We start from the raw sequence: 18,042 nt of genomic DNA on the forward strand, positions 1-18,042 counted from the left end.
GGAGATTCTTTTTCTGCACTGATCTAAGGGTGGCTAAGCAATCATTTTGCACTGCTGGGCAAAGGCAATAGAAAACTTGTTAACTGGGCATTTCTATACTGCTTCCCAGCACAAGAGACACACCTCAAAGCCCCCAGGGTGGCAGGTTCTAAACTGCCATTCATTTTAGCAGCAAAACATTGCTATATTCACTGTGTGAGCAGACTGTAGGTTAGTTGGTATAATGTGACATATGAGAATGTGTAATTCTTGGTCACAGTAAAGGAAAGTAAGAAAACAGATTTTTACAGCAAAAGCTTTCCATCATGGGTTCCCTTTGCAGGACATGGATAACCTCTGTCTTCCATATGGTGCTGGATTCTCAGAGGATGGAAGTGAGCAATGGTAAATCACCCCAGATGAGTATCTCCTCCTCAACATAATAAGCAGTTTATGTATCCGGCTGCAAAAGTGTTCTAGGAAGTTGCCAAACAGGAAGGAGATCCTTGCCTGGAGTAATTTGCAAGCTAAAGGCTGGATCCTACCAAAGCATCTGGTCTGAGGTTTTGAGCAGCTTTTACTCCCATAAGATTTCAAAAGATATTTAGGAGAGCCATGCCTTACAGCATGCTGTAAGGCTTGGCTAAAATTGCCTGTAAACTAGTCTCAGGCACTCAGCGAGTCTCTGTTACCTTAGCCTTTAAACCACAGCAGAAATGTGCTGCAGATAGATGAACTGAAACTACACCCACAAGGAGATGAAATTATATTAACAGACATACAAACATATCATATTGCAAGTGAAAGACAGACAGTAAGAATACTCAAAAAAAATTAAAATATGCAAATCTTCCTTCCCATGGCCTGACCTACCAATGCTGTTAAATGGACAGGTTAATGTAATGAACCGTGCAGATCACATAGTAGGTGTCATGATAAAGAAATAAGAACATATATATTATGTTATGTGAGTAAAGATAATTTAGTGCTGCTGCACATTAGCTAATTCTTTCTTTTCTGCCTTGATTTTCACAGACCCCAAACCTCCACAAAAGTTTGATTTTCTCCTTACTTCATCCTCTGGCTTTTCTGTCAGTTTTTTTTTTTTTTTTAAGAGTTACATTTCTGGCCAGAATACAATGTTTTAGTCACAGTGTACGGACATTGCAGAACATTGCAAAGAATATTTGACCCCTGCTTTTTATTTCCTAAGTGTATCATCAGTTCCAAGCACTGAATATATTGGCAGAATTGGGCATTGCTAAACGGCAACACTAAGTCTAACAGATCTGGGTTTTAGTTAGTTAGCATGTACTAACTACCTCATGTGATGGCAGGAAATGACAGCTCCAAGGCTGAAATCAGATCCAGGCAGGTGGGCTCCTAAAGGGGGTGGTGCAAACACAAATGCTGGCCCGCGTGGATCCAGCTGCAGCAACAGAGGCCTTAGGAGAAAAACCTGTAGTTGTATTTAAAATTTAATACATCCAATACATTCTTATGCACAGACGTCATACATGATGTATCACACGTGGTCCTGCATCAATACTGACTGCATCGGATAGTTAAGGGCACTAAGTACAGAGGTACAGACTTGCCCACGATGAGACACACCAGAAATTCTCAGGTTCAGGGCTTTTGTTCCCTAAGTAAATTGATGGACTAAGTCCATGACATCTTATCAAACTCCAGGGTACAGAGTTCCTCTGAAAGAGAAGAATCAGAGTGCACAGCTTTTCCTTGCAAACCATGCATATCACTTCCCTTGCTGTATGGAAGGCAAGGGATGAGCTACCCCAGTCATTGGAGCAGATGCAGAAACCAGTAGAAATGAGGAGATAAAAAGTCAAAGACCAAGGATTGGCTAATAGAGAAAGAAGTGTTGTAATTGCTAAATCACCCAAACTGCTTTGCCAAACTTTGACATGCTTGATTTCCTATGCTTAAATAATTTTTAGGCTTAAAAAAAAAAAAAAAAAAGGAGGGGGGAGGGGAAGTGAAGAAAAATAACCAGCTGTTCCTTGTATAGTGCAGGAAACATCTATGATTTATTGCTTTAAGGTTATTTTTGAAGGGGCTGCCTGTGGCAGCCGGAGTGCCGGAGAAGTCACTGAGGCCTGTCCACTTGAAGGGCTCAAACTGTTTCCTGAACAGCCCTTCTTCACTCGTCACCTCCGACAGCTCCCATTGACAACGTGTGACTGGGGCCCCGGAGTGTTTTAAAGCCGCGGGGGGCCGGGGCGGACAATGGGGCTGTCAATTACCTTTTCCCCCGTTGTGAAAGGGGCCGGTGAACAATGCTCGGGCGGCGGGGGCTGTGCCGCGGCTCCGAGCCCGCCGCCCCCGCCGCCACAAGGTGCCGGAGGTGCCGCCCGGCCAGCGCCGAGCCCCCGGCGCTGGAGGGCAGCGGCTGCCCCACAGCCACAGCCCCAGCCCCTGCCCCATCCCCTGCCCCAGAGCCCCATCCCCATCCCCTGCCCCACAGCCCCATCGCCATCCCCATCCCCTGCCCCATCCCCAGCCCCTGCCCCATCCCCTGCCCCACAGCCCCATCCCCATCCCCAGCCCCTGCCCCATCCCCTGCCCCAGTCCCAGCCCCAGCCCCTGCCCCAACCCCATCCCCAGCCCCAGCCCCAGCCCCTGCCCCATCCCCTGCCCCAGTCCCAGCCCCAGCCCCATCCCCAGCCCCAGCCCCAGCCCCATCCCCAGCCCCAGCCCCAGCCCCATCCCCAGCCCCAGCCCCTGCCCCATCCCCAGCCCCAGCCCCATCTGTGAACGCCCAGGCTACGCTACCTAGAGTGTGCCTTTAAAAACTTCCTGTGTGCCTTGATGGCTTGCTGAGAGGACTGTCCATCATACAGGCGCTTTGTCTGGCAGTCACTGCCATTTGAATTTGACTGACTGAGGAAGCCCGAGTTATTTGTAAAGAACAACAAGGCTTTTCATTCATAATTTCAGTGGGGGGACAGGGTGCTAATGACTGAGCTTGAATAACCAGGGAATGCGGTATTCAAGGCAGGAAGAAGCCCAACTGGCTGCCAAATGAGAGGAAGGGAGGGGAGGGGGATGTAGGTGAAAGTGCTTGTGTGAAAAGGCAAACAATGAAATCGGGATCACACGCATGTATACAAATACAAATCAGGTTCTCAAAAGGTGAGACAGGCAAAGACAGAAGCAGGAAGGAGAGCGGAGGAAATTCCCGTTTCTATTTCACTGACTTGCCTTCAGAAGCAGCTTCTGCGATGCTAAATCCGAGACGGTCTCAGCAAAGGCAGCCCTCTTGCCTCCTGCCGCCCTCTCACCACAGAGAAAATGCTTTTTTCCTCTCCTAGTCCTTTTCACTGCAGAAAAAATCCTTGGGTTTAAAGTTGGGCTGAGTGAAGATTTTGCCCTTGCAGCTTAAACTCCAGCTTCGACCAAACTTGAAAGTACTACTACTAGCCCGGGCTGTGGCCCAGCATCTGTACATATAATTTTACATATTGACCGTCTAATTTAGCCATATATTTATATATATTCTCTAACTCTGCAAAGACTTTGTCTTCACAGCAGTCAAACTTTACCTGATGCAAAAGCTATTCAACTAAATAAAGGTTGTTGCCTCTTTTCTATTGTCTACATTGGGATTTTGAATAAGGCGTTAACAGAAATTTCCTTAGCTAAAATAGATTTTATAGAGCCATAATTTATGTCCCTCTGGAGAAAACAAATCTACGGAGCAAAGTAAGAAAATGGAAATTGAACAGCACATACTTTGGAAAACACAACTGCTTTGACACAACGTAAACCATCAGAACTGGATATAATTTATGCCAATTTGAATTGCGTTGTGAGTAAGCAACAATAAGAAAACTTAAAATATGTTAAACGGTTTAAACACTTAACCTCAAGAATGAAAGGAGTTTTCCAGTGGGCTTATTTTGCAAGCTTGTTTTGTCAGATGCAGTGGATTTATTGTCTATGTAACAAAATTTCCAATGCTTCCTTTAACTTTCATTAATTAGAACACCATCCTAGGAGCTGCTCTGGACAGCTGGATTCCCTCCCTGGCCTGGAGCACATAAGACTTTCACTCAGGCTCCAAAAGAAGTCAGGAGCTTATTTAGAAGGAACAGCTCCAAGATTCAGCTTCTCTGTTAATTTCTGCCATTGTATCCATGGGACTTTCGAAAGTAATAGACCTGCTTAAAACACAGGAAAAGATGATTACAAAACCACAAATGAGATAGGAGTAACTACACTAGATGCAGAGATGGAAGTTTAGAGGAACTCTTTAATCAAGGGCTGGGAGTGGATGCTCCTGCAGAGATAACCTTGTTTAGATAATCAAGCATTTCGTCCTCTTCCCTCTATTGCCTAAGAGTTCATATTTTTTTAAAGTGTTCCGATTCTATCAGACATAGATTCTACAATTTTGGTCGTGCAGAAAGACTCTGGAGATCAGAAAGAAATTAACATCTTGCGCCTCCATGGGAAACAGCATGTACGCAGCACACAGACAGGCCAGGGACCTGAGAGTCCTAGTTCTTGCTTTTGAGATAAGTTACCTCTTTCCTTCCTTCTTCCCTGTTTTTTCTGACCTCTAAAATTGGCAGTGACATCTTCTGAAAACTAGTTTGAGATCTGTAGAGAAAACTGTGATAGAATATCCTGCATTTTAATTATTGACATTGATATTACTATCATAACCAGGAAAAAAAGACAGTACAGATCTGACAGCAGGATCGGGGTATTTCACAAATTTTAATATATTTTTAATTGATGTAACCATATTAACAGTATTTTATTTTTATTGTGTTCTGATTTTCAGACAAGTGAGTGGGAAACACCAAAATTTTTATTTTCCTTTTTGTGCAAAATTCATTAGTCTCCAGGAAATCATCCTGTCCTGCATACAACACCTCTGCTTTCTGTCACCCTAGAACAGCTTGTATGCTTGTATTCAGATGAATACAAATCTTTCACAACAGAGGAAAATAAATATAATCTCAGTAAATAAGATAAAAATTATACTTTTTTTTTTTTTTTTTTTTTTAAAACATTTGCTCAATCTTCTTCCTTTTGTTTCCAGCAAAATATGGAAGTCTGGCTTGTACATATGCCTTGACTGACTTTTAAAATTTATGTTACCTTAGTGCTAATCTCTAGGAGTGTTTTTTGAACTCCAGTCTCCAGTGCAGAAAAATGACTTATGTTCTGGGAGCAGCGTGGCCATCACAGCATGGAAGTCCACGCAGGCTACCTCACACTTCTAAGAAGAGCAGGTTTTTTCCAACTCCAATGCTCACAGTACCCAAGATATTATTTTACCTTTTTACTACATCGCAGTTTAGAGCTAGTTCAGGTATCTTTACATCAGTGGTTTTCTGACTCTGATCTGTGAATTCCTATGGACCACTTCTAAATGGGAGGTCTTGTAATTTACAATTTTCTAAAAAGGTCTCTGCTTCCCTTATGTTTTGTTGTTTTTTGGGGTTTTTTTTCTTTCTCTTCTAAAGCATAGAAAAAGTCTACAGACTGAAGAAATTTGAAAACTACTGCTGCAAACCACAGCAGAGATGTGATAAGTCTCTTCATAAAACCTTCTTTCAAATTTCCCATAACTTCTAACATTGACCTCTTCCATTGCTTCTGAGTCACTTTAATCCCAGGTCAACACATAAATGTCTGCATCCTGCTACAAAATATTTTGGGAATTCCCAAACTAGAGCTTATTAACATTTTAATAGGCAGTCAGTTGACTTTGCATAAAATTCTAGTATAGTCAAGCCCAGTGTTATCTAGCCTCTACCTGAATGAATCTTGAAAGTGCAGTGTTTCAAACACTAACAGACAAGGCCTGTCTGTGCTGTCATTCTCATGATTACTTCTACCAAAGTAATAAAAAATATTAGGAGGAATACCCTACCAAAACCAAATACACCATATACACCATAAAAAGCCTGCTGTAATACCAGATTTAGCAAATGAACTTCACTTAGTCCCAATCCACACCAAGTTGTCCTACTTATGAATATTTGGTCTCAAGGTATTTGAGAAGAGAGAATTAATTATAAAATGCATTGTATAAGTTATAAAGTTTTATAAAATTGAATTAAGAAAAATAATGCTGATTTTATCAAGAACACAAATATAACCAAATAACATTGAATGACACATCAAAGAGCATTCTAACTTTATTAGAACAATTTACATGCAAAAGCTTCACATTATAAGCACTAAATGTATGTATCCTTCAGTATAATTTCAGAAGAATCAGGAAAGGGATTTGTTTATTCTTTAAGTTTACATAGGTATAATTGGTATTCAAAAAGAAAATAGCCTTCTGGCAACTGTCCTTCTACATACTGGGGACATAACCAGGTGTGATAAAGTTATACAGGATCTGGCCTCTATCGTCTTTTACGAAGGTGTCTAGCATGAGCTAGATCTGAAAATAGTAGTTTAGTCGGAGAAGATCAAGGCATCTCTAAAAGCAGAAGACTAAATCTCTGAGCAGCTGCAGAGTTTGTGCATTCCCAACCAGAGTGGCAGGAATCATTTCTTTCACACATAACAGTGCTGTTCCTCGTCCCACCAGACTGTATTCCTAGAACGCAATGTTCATTTTTCCCCTCTTCTCAGGGAAGAGAATTCCAGGATTTCCTTCAGGTAAACTACAACAGAAATTACAAAAGCAAAACTAGCAGTACCGGGTCAAGGACCTAATTTTCTTTATAGCTATGTCCGGCTATTTACATACAGTGTATTTGACTTCTCTTTCTCTCTACAATTTATCTAAGTGGCCTTATCTGCCCTGAGAACCTCAATGAAATATCAGCAGACAAAAAAAAAACTTTACACTTTTAAAAAGCTCTATAATTCCTTTGTGCACTTTAGCTTATTCAGAGTCACAAACGAGGATAATCAATCAAAGGTTTAAGTTTTGATGGAACTTCTGGGCGTTAGAAGCAATGTGCAGCCAAATGGAGTCCTTTTAGGATGTACAGAATCAATATTCCCATATCATTGCATTAACTCATGAGATAATGCATGAAAAGTTCTCAAAGTCAGCAAAGGACTGCACTTTCATTCTCTTGCAGGAAGAATTCCTTATGAATGAACTTCCCTCCCTTCTCAAAGGAAAGGGGAAAACCACCTGTTTTCAGGTCCTGGTCTGAAAATAGAATCAAGTAAAAACTTGTGGGAAAATTTCAGGATGATGCACTAAAGTTTCAGCTATTTCAGATGGCTGTCTGTCGTGTCATACACTTTGCAAATGTATGTGCCCCATTTTTCGCCTGAAGCCACTGGAATTGCTACTATTCAAATATATCATGAACATACAACACCTATACACATACAAATATACGTGTATGTTGGTGTGTACACCAATATATTTATACACAACAGTTATATTTCTCTGCTGAGAAAAGAAACCCAAGAACTTCATCTCAAAAAATAAGGTCTGCTTGGGTGAATAGCAAAAAAAAAAAAAAAAAAAAAAAAAAAAACCAAAAAAAACCCCGTGCAGTGGTTAGAGCAAACCACTAGGGGAAACATAATCACATGCATTAAGCCATTCTCCACGACAAGAAATGCGGGTGATACAAGTAATCATCCAAAAGCTGGTTCCAAGGTACCATCAGATTCAAAATTTGAGAAATCAGCGTCGGGGTTCCAACATGAACACACACGAGCACACGCACGAAAAAGAGCACACTTAATTTTTTGCAGATTTGTGCGCTATTTATTGTTTACCTTTGTGCCAGCATACAAATCTTGCAAGTTTAAGGCTTCTCTTTCAAACTCATCAATACCAGCATGCTGTATTCTTGGGGGTTTTGCTGGCTTTATTTTTGGCTCTTTTAATTTTTTTTTCTTTTTTTGAGCTATAACACATTGATGCTTCACCATTTTGCACGCATGACTGGCTCTGTGAATAAAAATAGCCTCACTGTTTTCAGATCTATCTTTGATACTACTCTCTGTACTAAGTGTATACACCTGTAGTTGAGAACTGGTGTGGGAATTGATGATTGCACTACTAACCGATGGACTTAAAAATGGTGTTATGAACTTTCCAGCTTAAAACGCTATTTATGTACTCAATATAAACGGCGATAAATAATTTCCTTTCCCATGTGTATAGCTTTGCACAAAAAGTTCTTAACCTATTTTTGACTTTGCTATGTGGGAGGAAGTGATTTTTGTCTTTCTACAGTGGGGGGAATATTGTTTTTTTCTATTTCCCGGATATTTTAACCCGTACTTGACTCTCACAACTGAACCCCGCGGATCGCTGGCACAGAGCGCGCAGCCTACATACAGGACACATCTCCGACGATGCTCACGTCCCTGCCCGGCGCATCCTCATGGAGACGCCAGGCCGCTGGGTGCCCCCTGCCCGGGGAAGCTCAGGGCAGGCCCGCGGCTCCCTCCGGCACTGCCCGGCGCCGGGGCTGCTGCCCCCGCGGAGCCGCCCTGACCCGCCGCCCCCCGCCCCGGCGCCGCGCTCCCTCTGGCGGGGAGAGCGGCCGCGCCGCCGCCGCCGCTCCCCGGAGCCCCGAGGGGAACCCAACCCCACCGGGCTGCGGCTCCAGCCCACGGGCAGCCCCCGCCCCGGCTGGAGAGCGCTCGGTCTGCGGGGCCGGGGTCGAACAGGGTGGGGAGGGCACGGCCGGCCGGGCGTCAGCAGTTCTGTACGGGCTAGGGAGCGATGGAACGCGCTCGAAAGGAAAGAAGCGAGCCCCCTTTAACTCCGGCTGACCTTACTGTCACCCAAGTATGGAAAGTGGTTTGCAGGTACAGAATATTACTGTGGAAGACCGGATTCTTGCTATAAAACCACGAAAACACGAAGGCTGTCCATGTGAGACACAGCCCTCCCTATTTACACGTTTTTATGGGGAATGACCACCCCTTCCACAGAGCGGTGACCAGCAGGTGTAGGAGAGGAAGCGCCTGCGAAATCGCCTCGAGTGGCAAGAGTGCTGGCTGGGGCTTTGACCGAGGGCTGTCGATGTGAATAGCGCAGCGATGAGTGCCTTACACACGGTGTAAGGTATTTTAAGTAGTGCCACACGTGACACGGGAACACTGGTGCTCGGTGTACGCCTGCCTGGGGACAGGGGTGCGCGTAGAGATACGTGTCGGCGCAAGATGCCCGCGTACAACCAGCCACAGTGGGCCTGTCAGTGCTTCCAGCTCGTACCAAAGGGACCGAGCTGTGGCCGTGTCAGGAAACGCCCAGAAGACAAACAGTCACGTTCGCGAACTGCTCGCAGACCATGTTCCCCGCACGGATGGCAACTAAAATAAAGTTTGGGGGGGGGGGGGGGGGGTGTCGGGGACCAAAAGAGGTTTGCAGGGGTTTTTTAATTTATTAGAAAAAACCGCACACCTCCAGCCCCTCCCCCGCATAGGCGAGGGGACCCCGCTGGTGGCAGGGACGCGGTGCACCCCGCGGGCGGGCGCCCGAGGCGCCGGGACCTGCCGCCCGCTCCGCGCCCCGCGGGCCCCGCTCCGCGCTCCCGGCCGGGCACGGGGGCGCCCTCCGCGCCGCCTAATCGCATTAATCCGCGGGACAATGCCCCAAGTAATCACCCTTCCTGCTCCCTGCGCGGCCGGCGACCGGCGGCTGGAAAGGGCGAAGAGGGGGAGGGGAGGGCCAGAAAGTGTAAACTTTTATTCCACTCGGTTAAGAAAAACGGGTGGGAAGCAATGGGGAGCACTTGGACGCGGGTCTCCCGAACGCCCGCAGCAGCGGGGAGAGCGCGCCTTCCTCCCCGCGAGAAGCGAGTTCCCCTCGGTTTCCCTGCAAACCTATCGCCGCCTGCCTCTGAGTAAATACACGAGCACAAAAGCAACCCCGAGCGGCGTGAGACCGCGCACGGAGCAGCCTCCCGTGAGCACAGGCTGCGACGAGGCCCCGGCAGCGCGGCTGCCGCTCGCCCCGCACAGCGCGGGGAGCGCCGCGGACGGGCCGGGGCCGGGGCCGGGGCCGGGGCCGGGGCCGGGGCCGGGGCCGGGGCCGGGACGGCCGGGCTGGCTCGGCGGCGGCGCTGCCCTTTTGAATGCCTCCCGCAGCTCAGAGTGCTGGCAGGGCGCTGGGAGCGCCAGTGAATGTAGCCCCGCAGAGCCAATGAGCTGGGACCGGATGCGATATATCCTCTGGGACAACAACTGCTCTGTTCCTCCTCAGATCCACATGACGCCATTTACTGCTGCTTTTGCAGAGAGATCACCCTACCTCCTCCGGAAAGAAAAAGAGAGAGAGGGAGAGAGCGAGCGAGCAGAAAAACGCCAAGCCCCTACAGCTCAGATCTCAAATCTTCCTCCTCCTCCTCCTCCACCTCCTCCAAACACACAACAACAACCACCACCACAAATCCGCTGCGCTCCCAAAACACCCCCCCGATTGCAAACCACAGAACTGCCTGCAACACACACGCTCGCAGAGGGAGCGAGAAAGCTAAGAGGGAGAGAGGGGAGAGGAGCCTGCAGCAAGCAGCTTCTCAGCAGAACGGCTACATTGCACAAGCTGCTTTTTTGGAGGAGCTCAGTGGAAGAAAGCTCTGGGATTTTATTTTAGATCCACTTTATTTTGTTTTCTTTGGCTTTTCCCTTTCCTCTTCATCAATTTGCAACAGCAACAAAAAAAGTGACTTGGTGTTGGCGATTCGGCCTCCTGTTCATTGAGGAAAAAAAAAGGAAAGTGTGTGTGTGTAAGAGTGATCTCTTAAGGAGCAAAGAAAACCCACACCGATCCGGAGGGGTGTTTTGATTGTTATTATAGTATATACACGCACACACGTATTTATAATCGATCTGGGGAGAGGCACCTAACTTTGCTCTGGACTTTTTTTTTTTTTTTTTTTTTTTTTTTTACGTGGTGATCATTCTTACTCTAATTTGCAAGTTGGACTAAAGCAGAGTTTGGAAAAGAATTTTTTTTTTGCTTTAGGGCTGGATTTATTTGCAAACCGCAGGAAGAAGAAAATACAAGAGAGAGAGGGGTTTGGTGCAGCGCCGCGATCACGGTGAGAGCCTTTTCCTTCTTTGCAAAACAAGCTTTTCAGTAACCTCCTTTCCCCCCCCCCCCCCCCCCCCCGCCTTGGTTGCTCCAAGAAAACTCGTGGAAATGTTTGAGGCCGATCTCTTTTCCATTCGTACAGGTTCTCCCTCTCCCCCCCTTCCCTTCTCCTTCCTTTCTCAGAGAGGAGCTGGAGGTGGGATTTCGGAGCGGTTTCTCTCCGGGGAGGGGTGGGGGGAGCTCCGTGGGCTTTGCGGGCTGCGCCGCGTTTGTGCCCCGCCGGGGTGCTCCGGGGGCGCGGAAGGCTGCGCGGGGGGCGGAGGGCTGCGCGGGCACCCCGGAATGCCTGCGGGGGCTGCGAGTGGGCCGGGAGGGTGCTCCTGAAGGAGCTGAAAGAGAATCGGAGCCACAACTCTGGCGTGTTCTCGCTGCTGCGGGGAGCCGGGCACGGGAGGTCCTGCGCGCTCCTGCCTCGCCGGGCACGCGTGGGTTTGCGACAAGCCCCGGGGGAGGTGAAGGGAGGGCGCAGCAGGGTTGGCGAGAGTCGGGGCTGTTTGTCCCCCGGTCCTGGGGGAGAAGGAGAAACGCGCCTTCCAGTGCGTGATTTACGCCTGTCTGTAGTGGCGTCAGGAGATCCGTGCGATTCGGAAGTGAGTGCACGTCTGGTGCAAATATATATATGTGTGTGTGTGTGTGTGTGTGTGTGTGTGTGCAGGTTTAGATATTTCTCCTGTGATGAAATTAATTCGATCTGTAAGGCGAGGAAAGTCATTCCCTAAGTTCTTCTATGCACAGGGCATGTGTGGAGGGGAAGGAAAAGCCATAATTTTTACCTTTTTTTTTTTTTTTTTTTTTTTTTATTGGTGGGCTTACTTCGTGACAACCCCCTTCCCCCATCAAAAAAATAAAAAAAATAAAAAAACAAAAAAAACCACCACCAAAAACAAACAAAACCCCCCCAAACCCACAAGAAAAAACCTGCTGGTGTTTTCAGCAAGCTATTTGTGTGTCACTTTGCCCCACCCCGATGGTAAAGTCCCTTTTGCCCTAATCCATAGTCTGATCACACACTCGGCCCTTAATGGGGGTTTCAAAGCACTTTGAAAGAAGAGGAGGTGGTTGGTGTGTGTGCGGTGGGAATGGGGGTGGGGGTGCCTTGCACAGGCTCCGGCCACAAAACAGAAATTCACGGGCAGAGGACTTCTCTCCCTTAGGCTTCGCCGTTCCCCGGCCAGACGTACACGGGTTTTTTTTTGCACAGCACGCAAGAAACCCCTCGCGTTTTAAACCTCCCCAAATGTGCCGAACGCGAAAGCCGTCCCCTCGCTCACCCTTTCGCCCAGCCCACCTAAGAAAAGTTAGCAATCCTGGCACTTGAGCTCGGCGAGAGTGGACTTTGTCTCTTAGAAGTGGGGAATTGTGTTATCACACACATGCACACACAAAAAGGCAAATCTTGCTTCTCTTGCTGTTGGCGGATGCAAAGGGGAGAAGTACTAGGTCAGAGGAGGGAGAGATGTGCCCTCCCGTAAGGATTTTCTGTAGGTTTGTAAATAAATGCACCGGTTCTTTGCATCCTGTCCCGTTAGCGGATCTATCAAGGGGAGAAAAAACGGGGAGCAGCCGGCTCGGCCTGATGCCCCATTGGAAATGCCTCCTGGGTCCCTCCGGGCTGGGGCGGAGCGGGGCGGGCTGAAGGTCAGGCAATTTGCAGAATATGCGTAAAATAAGAGGAGCTTTTCTAGCGGCTGGCTTTGTGAAGTTGAATGGGTGCTTAGGGCAAGGCGAGAGGGGGTAATCTGCCTTTTGCCCAGCTGTCCCGGAGGTGTTGTCTGAACCGTCTGCAGGGCGCCTGGCACTTCCCGGGAGGGGAAGCTCCTTTAGCATCTCCTGGGGGATGGCAGGGGGGAAGAGTTAAAAGGAAACATGGGTTTGACTTTCTGATAAGGCGGCTGAAGCAGCCCCCTCCCACCTCCCAGCCCAGAGGATGTCTCCTGGTTATCTCCAGGTTGTCTGCACTCTCTGGCGGGCGAGGGGCTGTCGCCTCCCACCTGCTGCGCGCCCCCCGCCCGAGATGGAGCTGGAGGCGGGGAGGGAAGCGGAGACCGGAGGCTGCTTTTCCAGCTCCCACCTTGGCGTCTGAGGGGGGCTCCGCCACCGATCCCGGGGTCGTCTGAAGCGCCTTCAGGTCAGGGTCAGCTTTGCTTTTGCAGTGGGTTGTCATTTCTGGAGAGGCAGGGGTTGATCCGGCGTACCCTCTAGGCTGGCTGGGGCTGGTGGAAACCTGGACGTGGAGGAGAGATAGGGCTGCCGATTCCTCTCAAGAATGTGGAAAGCATTGTATTTTCTATAATTTTTTTATCTCCAGATAGTTTCAGAAGAGGTGAACGTCTCTTAGGCTGTTGGTTGAAACTTTAGGTATGGCTGAGGTTTTAATTTGGAAAAAACAAAACAAAACAAAACCAAAGCATAAGCAATGTTTCAAGACAAGTTGGCAAGACTTTTTTTTTTCGGGGATGGGGGGTGTAGGCAGGGGGGGAAATGAGCACCATAATGAACATAGATCCTATTTCCAAAAACCAAGATTTGGCAATATTTAAAATAAGACGTAATTCTTAAAAGTGAGATTTGTCTATATATATTTTTTTTAATTTGTTTTTTAAGAAAAAACTTGAAGGAGGGGAGCCAGGAGTTAAAAGGTTAAATGTTTGGACTGATGTTAGAATAAAGACAGTGTCTTGAGATACTTTTTGTTAAACTGTTTGGCTACATTTTATTAAACTGCACTACAGTATTATTGTTGGTAACTGATGTGTACAGAGTAACACTATGGTGCTCTTTCTAGGTATAATTGGAGACATTGTGTGGTCCTTGTAAGAAGTTTGGTCCCTGCTTAGGTTTTAATTGTAAAATATTGTTCTGGATTTTTGTATAGGTAATTGGATTTTGGAGCCACTTTAAGATATGATAAAGGCAAAACAAATATTAACTAATTTAGAGGGCAGTACTTGAAACTTGTGCATAGTTGAATGTGGAAGTTATTTACAAGTTGTCATCTTCTGTGTCTTTTACTGGGTTTTCATTTAAATTCTAAAGTCTGCATTTCTTCTTTGTAGTTAACGATCCTTTCAAGTATTATTCACAATCAGGTAGACTTCTTGGATGCTGGCATTATTTGGTGAAGTTATGAATGCCTCTATCCCACAAGCCACTTTTGATAATATTTACAATTTGAAATGTAGTCTATGAAATTTTTTACACATTAAAAAAAAACAAAACAAAACAAACAAACAACTGTGGTAGCATTGCTTTTGTAGTATTGAGCCTTAAAATAACAATCACAGTGGTGAGCACCAGTATGACACACACTAAAATACTGGAGAGAGATATTTTTACTTGTGCTGTTGAAGTTTTTGGTAGCACTAACTCATTTAATGTCTAACCTCAAACGTTTTATTGCTATTTAGTGTTTTTCTTGGGACCATTGGTATTAAACTAAAATTTCCTATTTACATCATGTAGAGTTTAATGTGTAAAGAGACTAGCCTACCAAAATATTATCCAGTTTTAAACAAAATTGGAGAATTATATGTCTGTCAGCAGCAGGTCACATTACACTTGCTAAATACTTGCAGAATAGTTTGTTGGTTTTTTTAGGTTTTTTTTCAGTATAAGTTTTTCAGTAGCCTGATGTGAAAAGAAGTGTCACTTCTAGTGGCTGAAATATAATCACTTTTAAGGACATGGTCTAACCAGAAGATGGCCTGGGAAGCCTCAGGTAGCAAGAGTAATACCTAGACTTTCCAGAGACACAAGTTAAGATGCATGGTCCTGAGAAAGAATCCCCTTAAGCTCTCCACAGCAGTAGGCAGAACAGGCCAAGGGAAGTGTGCTCAGCTGACCGGTGCCTGTATTTGTCCCAGATGTGACTCCTTTTTTTAATGGCTGATGCATTAGTTGATTGTCTGCGGTGCTGTGGGGTCCTGCAGGCTTGAAAGGCTGATGGAAAGAGCATGAGATGTGTTGCAATAGTGAATCCTCTCTTTGTTGCTCCAGGATTTCAGATGTGTTCTAAGCCTGGCGGGGTGAGCAAGCTTCCGGGCACCGATGGAGACTCAGCACGGCAGTGGGTCGCAGCCCTTACTACAGGCTCGGCGTGACAGTGGCAGACCGCACGGGGAGCCCGACCTGCGGGATGTCCTGATGCAGCAGGTTCACGTCTTGTCGTTGGACCAGATCAGAGCCATCCGTAACACGAATGAATACACAGAAGGACCTACGGTGGCTCCACGGCCGGGGGTCAAGTCTTCTCCTCGGGTAACAACCCAACCCAAAAATGAAAGGCCGCATGGCTTGCCTGAGCATCGTCATTTCAGCCGGATCCAGCACACACAAACGCACGCATCTCCTCGAGCACCTCTGTCCCGATCCATCAGCACAGTCAGCACAGGTTCACGGAGCAGTACGAGGACAAGTACGAGCAGTAATTCATCAGAACAAAGACTTCTAGGATCATCTTCGGGGCCACTTGCTGATGGGATAGTTCGAATGCAGCCCAAGTCTGAGCTCAAGTCGAGTGAGCTGAAGCCACTGAGCAAAGAAGACTTGGAAGCACACAGCTACAGGTGTGAGGACTGTGGAAAGTGTAAGTGTAAGGAGTGCACTTATCCAAGGACCCTCCCCTCGTGTTGGATCTGTGACAAGCAGTGTCTTTGCTCAGCCCAGAACGTGGTTGATTATGGGACATGCGTTTGCTGTGTGAAAGGCCTCTTCTATCACTGCTCTAATGATGACGAGGACAACTGTGCTGACAACCCCTGTTCCTGCAGTCAGTCACATTGCTGCACTAGGTGGTCCGCCATGGGTGTAGTGTCCCTCTTTCTGCCTTGCTTGTGGTGTTACCTACCAGCCAAGGGTTGCCTTAAGTTGTGCCAGGGCTGTTACGACCGGGTAAATCGGCCTGGGTGCCGCTGTAAACACTCCAACACCGTTTGCTGCAAAGTTCCCAGCGTACCCCCCAGGAACTTTGAAAAGCCAACATAGCATCACTAGCCAGAAATACTAAAGTAACAAGGATTATTATTTTAACGTACATATGCAACCAACTAAGCAGCTATGGTCTTGGCACTGTAGTAGAAGGGTTGGGGATGTACTTTGCTGTTTGCAGTGAAATGCTTTTCTGTGTGTGTGCCATCTTAACTGATACGCTTGTTAGAATCCAGCTAGTGGCATACAGGGGAAAAAAAAAAGGGATGCAGTACATTGTGACCCACATATTGCATAAGCTAAAGCAACACAGACACTCCTAGGCAACTCTATTGTTTGTGAATAGTACTTGCAAAATTTGTAAATTAGCAAATGACTCCTTTTTTTTTTCATTGTTTTCTGGCAGAGATAATGTGCTATATTTTTGTACATACAATAATATTTTCAACTGTGAAAAGTAAGTGCTGTCGTAAGACATGGCACAGTCACAAAATATTATACTAATATGTTGTACATTCGGAAGAATGTGAATCAATCAGTATGTTTTTAGATTGTATTTTGTCTTACGGAAACCTTCTATTACAAGACTTTGATTTCCCTTTGGACTTCATGTATATTGTACAGTTACAGTAAAATTCAGCCTTTATTTTCTAATTTTTTCAACATATTGTTTAGTGTAAAGAATATTTATTTGAAGTTTTATTATTTTATAAAAAGAAATATTTATTTTAAGAGGCATCTTACAAATGTCACCCCTTTTTATGAGGACGTCATAGTTGCTGCAAACAGGGGGTGAACGATGCATATGTTCACTATAAAATAGAAAATATATTAACGTTTGAAATTAAACTGGGCTACTTGTCATTTTTTCCCCCCATTTATTGTTTTGAGTTGGGAAAAGTCCCATATACTGTTCCTACAGCAGAAAAGGAAAAATGAACGCAGGAAAATGCATTAATTCATCCCAGACTAGGACTAATAGGCACTGAAAGCTTGACCTGTTCTATAAGTGATGAACTTTTGTGCTTCAAATAGGAAATAAGTAATCATTCACAAAAAATGTTAGGCTTGCATGGCTTTACTCAGTCAGAGAGAGGAGGGAAAAAAAATGTAATTAATACAGTCAGTGCAAAAAACTTGCAGGATTATTTGTTAAAGTTAGAAGAATATGCCACAGGGAATGATAGATCTGAATGCAGTCCAGCCTTATGTCAAACATTTGCTTCACTTGTAAGAAGAAAGTTGCTTGATTTGTCATTTGTGGCAGTTACCTTCCACTGAGGTCAAAATCCTTTCCCTGCCAAGTTTCCCACCGGAAGCCTAGAGAATGATTTACCTTTCTTTATTAACAAACTATCATTTCCTGTTCTAAGCATGTCTCTCCAAGTTTAGAGGTCTAAATGTTCAATTTTATTTATACATTTCTTAAGCTGGCAGAATAGTTGCAAGTATTTTTAAGCTGATGCTTAAAAAAGTCTCCCAGCCTTTTCTGAACCGCCTCCAAGAAAAACAAGTTATTACTAATAAATTAAGAACTCACTAAAATTTGAAAACCAGAGCATTGAGTAAATGTTCTTTTTGCCCCTTAATTTTCATCTCAGATCTGGTGTTTGGATGATTTTTACATAGGTCTGTAGTACTCAAAAAATCTTACACTGTGCATTTGTGCATATTAGATATCAATCATCAAGTGAAATTAAAAAGTGCTTGTTATCTTTCTCTTTTTTTTTTTTTTTTCCCTTACCTCTCTGGTGAAAAATATAAGCTCGTTTTCTTTCCTCTCTGCACCAGCTGGCTGGTTATTTCGGTATACAAAGACGAACAGTATACATTTAGCTTTCTGAGTGGAATTTGCCAGAAAGGTAGCTTATGTTACATGAGTAATTTGTCCATATTTGAGGCGCATCAGTATACTGTAACTGAGTAGTGGAGTGTATATGTGAGATTGTGCTTGGCTGCTGATAAACAGAGATTTTTATTATTTAATTATGGGGGTTTCTAGCACTTTTATTCTTGAAGGGGTTGATAACCATCAAGTGTTTCCATTCACTGAATGTAGTTCT

General features: G+C 45.5%; 1 protein-coding gene across 3 annotated transcripts; it reads left to right on the plus strand.

Annotated features, from left to right (window-relative positions):
* Positions 1–10,224: 10,224 nt before the first annotated feature.
* SPRY2 (sprouty RTK signaling antagonist 2) lies at positions 10,225–16,828 on the plus strand. Of its 3 annotated transcripts, none has more exons than XM_058828897.1 (2): positions 10,225–11,000; positions 15,050–16,828. In XM_058828897.1, the coding sequence occupies exon 2, from the start codon at positions 15,101–15,103 to the stop codon at positions 16,034–16,036; it is 936 nt and encodes a 311-aa protein (XP_058684880.1). In that variant the 5' UTR covers positions 10,225–11,000; positions 15,050–15,100; the 3' UTR covers positions 16,037–16,828. The 3 variants fall into 3 exon arrangements, with proteins under 3 accessions (XP_058684880.1, XP_058684894.1, XP_058684888.1); XM_058828911.1 differs by lacking the exon at positions 10,225–11,000 and adding an exon at positions 11,069–11,189; XM_058828905.1 differs by lacking the exon at positions 10,225–11,000 and adding an exon at positions 12,559–13,181.
* Positions 16,829–18,042: the final 1,214 nt, after the last annotated feature.

Source organism: Poecile atricapillus, chromosome 1, assembly GCF_030490865.1.
Source record: "Poecile atricapillus isolate bPoeAtr1 chromosome 1, bPoeAtr1.hap1, whole genome shotgun sequence".
Lineage (NCBI taxonomy): Eukaryota > Metazoa > Chordata > Aves > Passeriformes > Paridae > Poecile > Poecile atricapillus.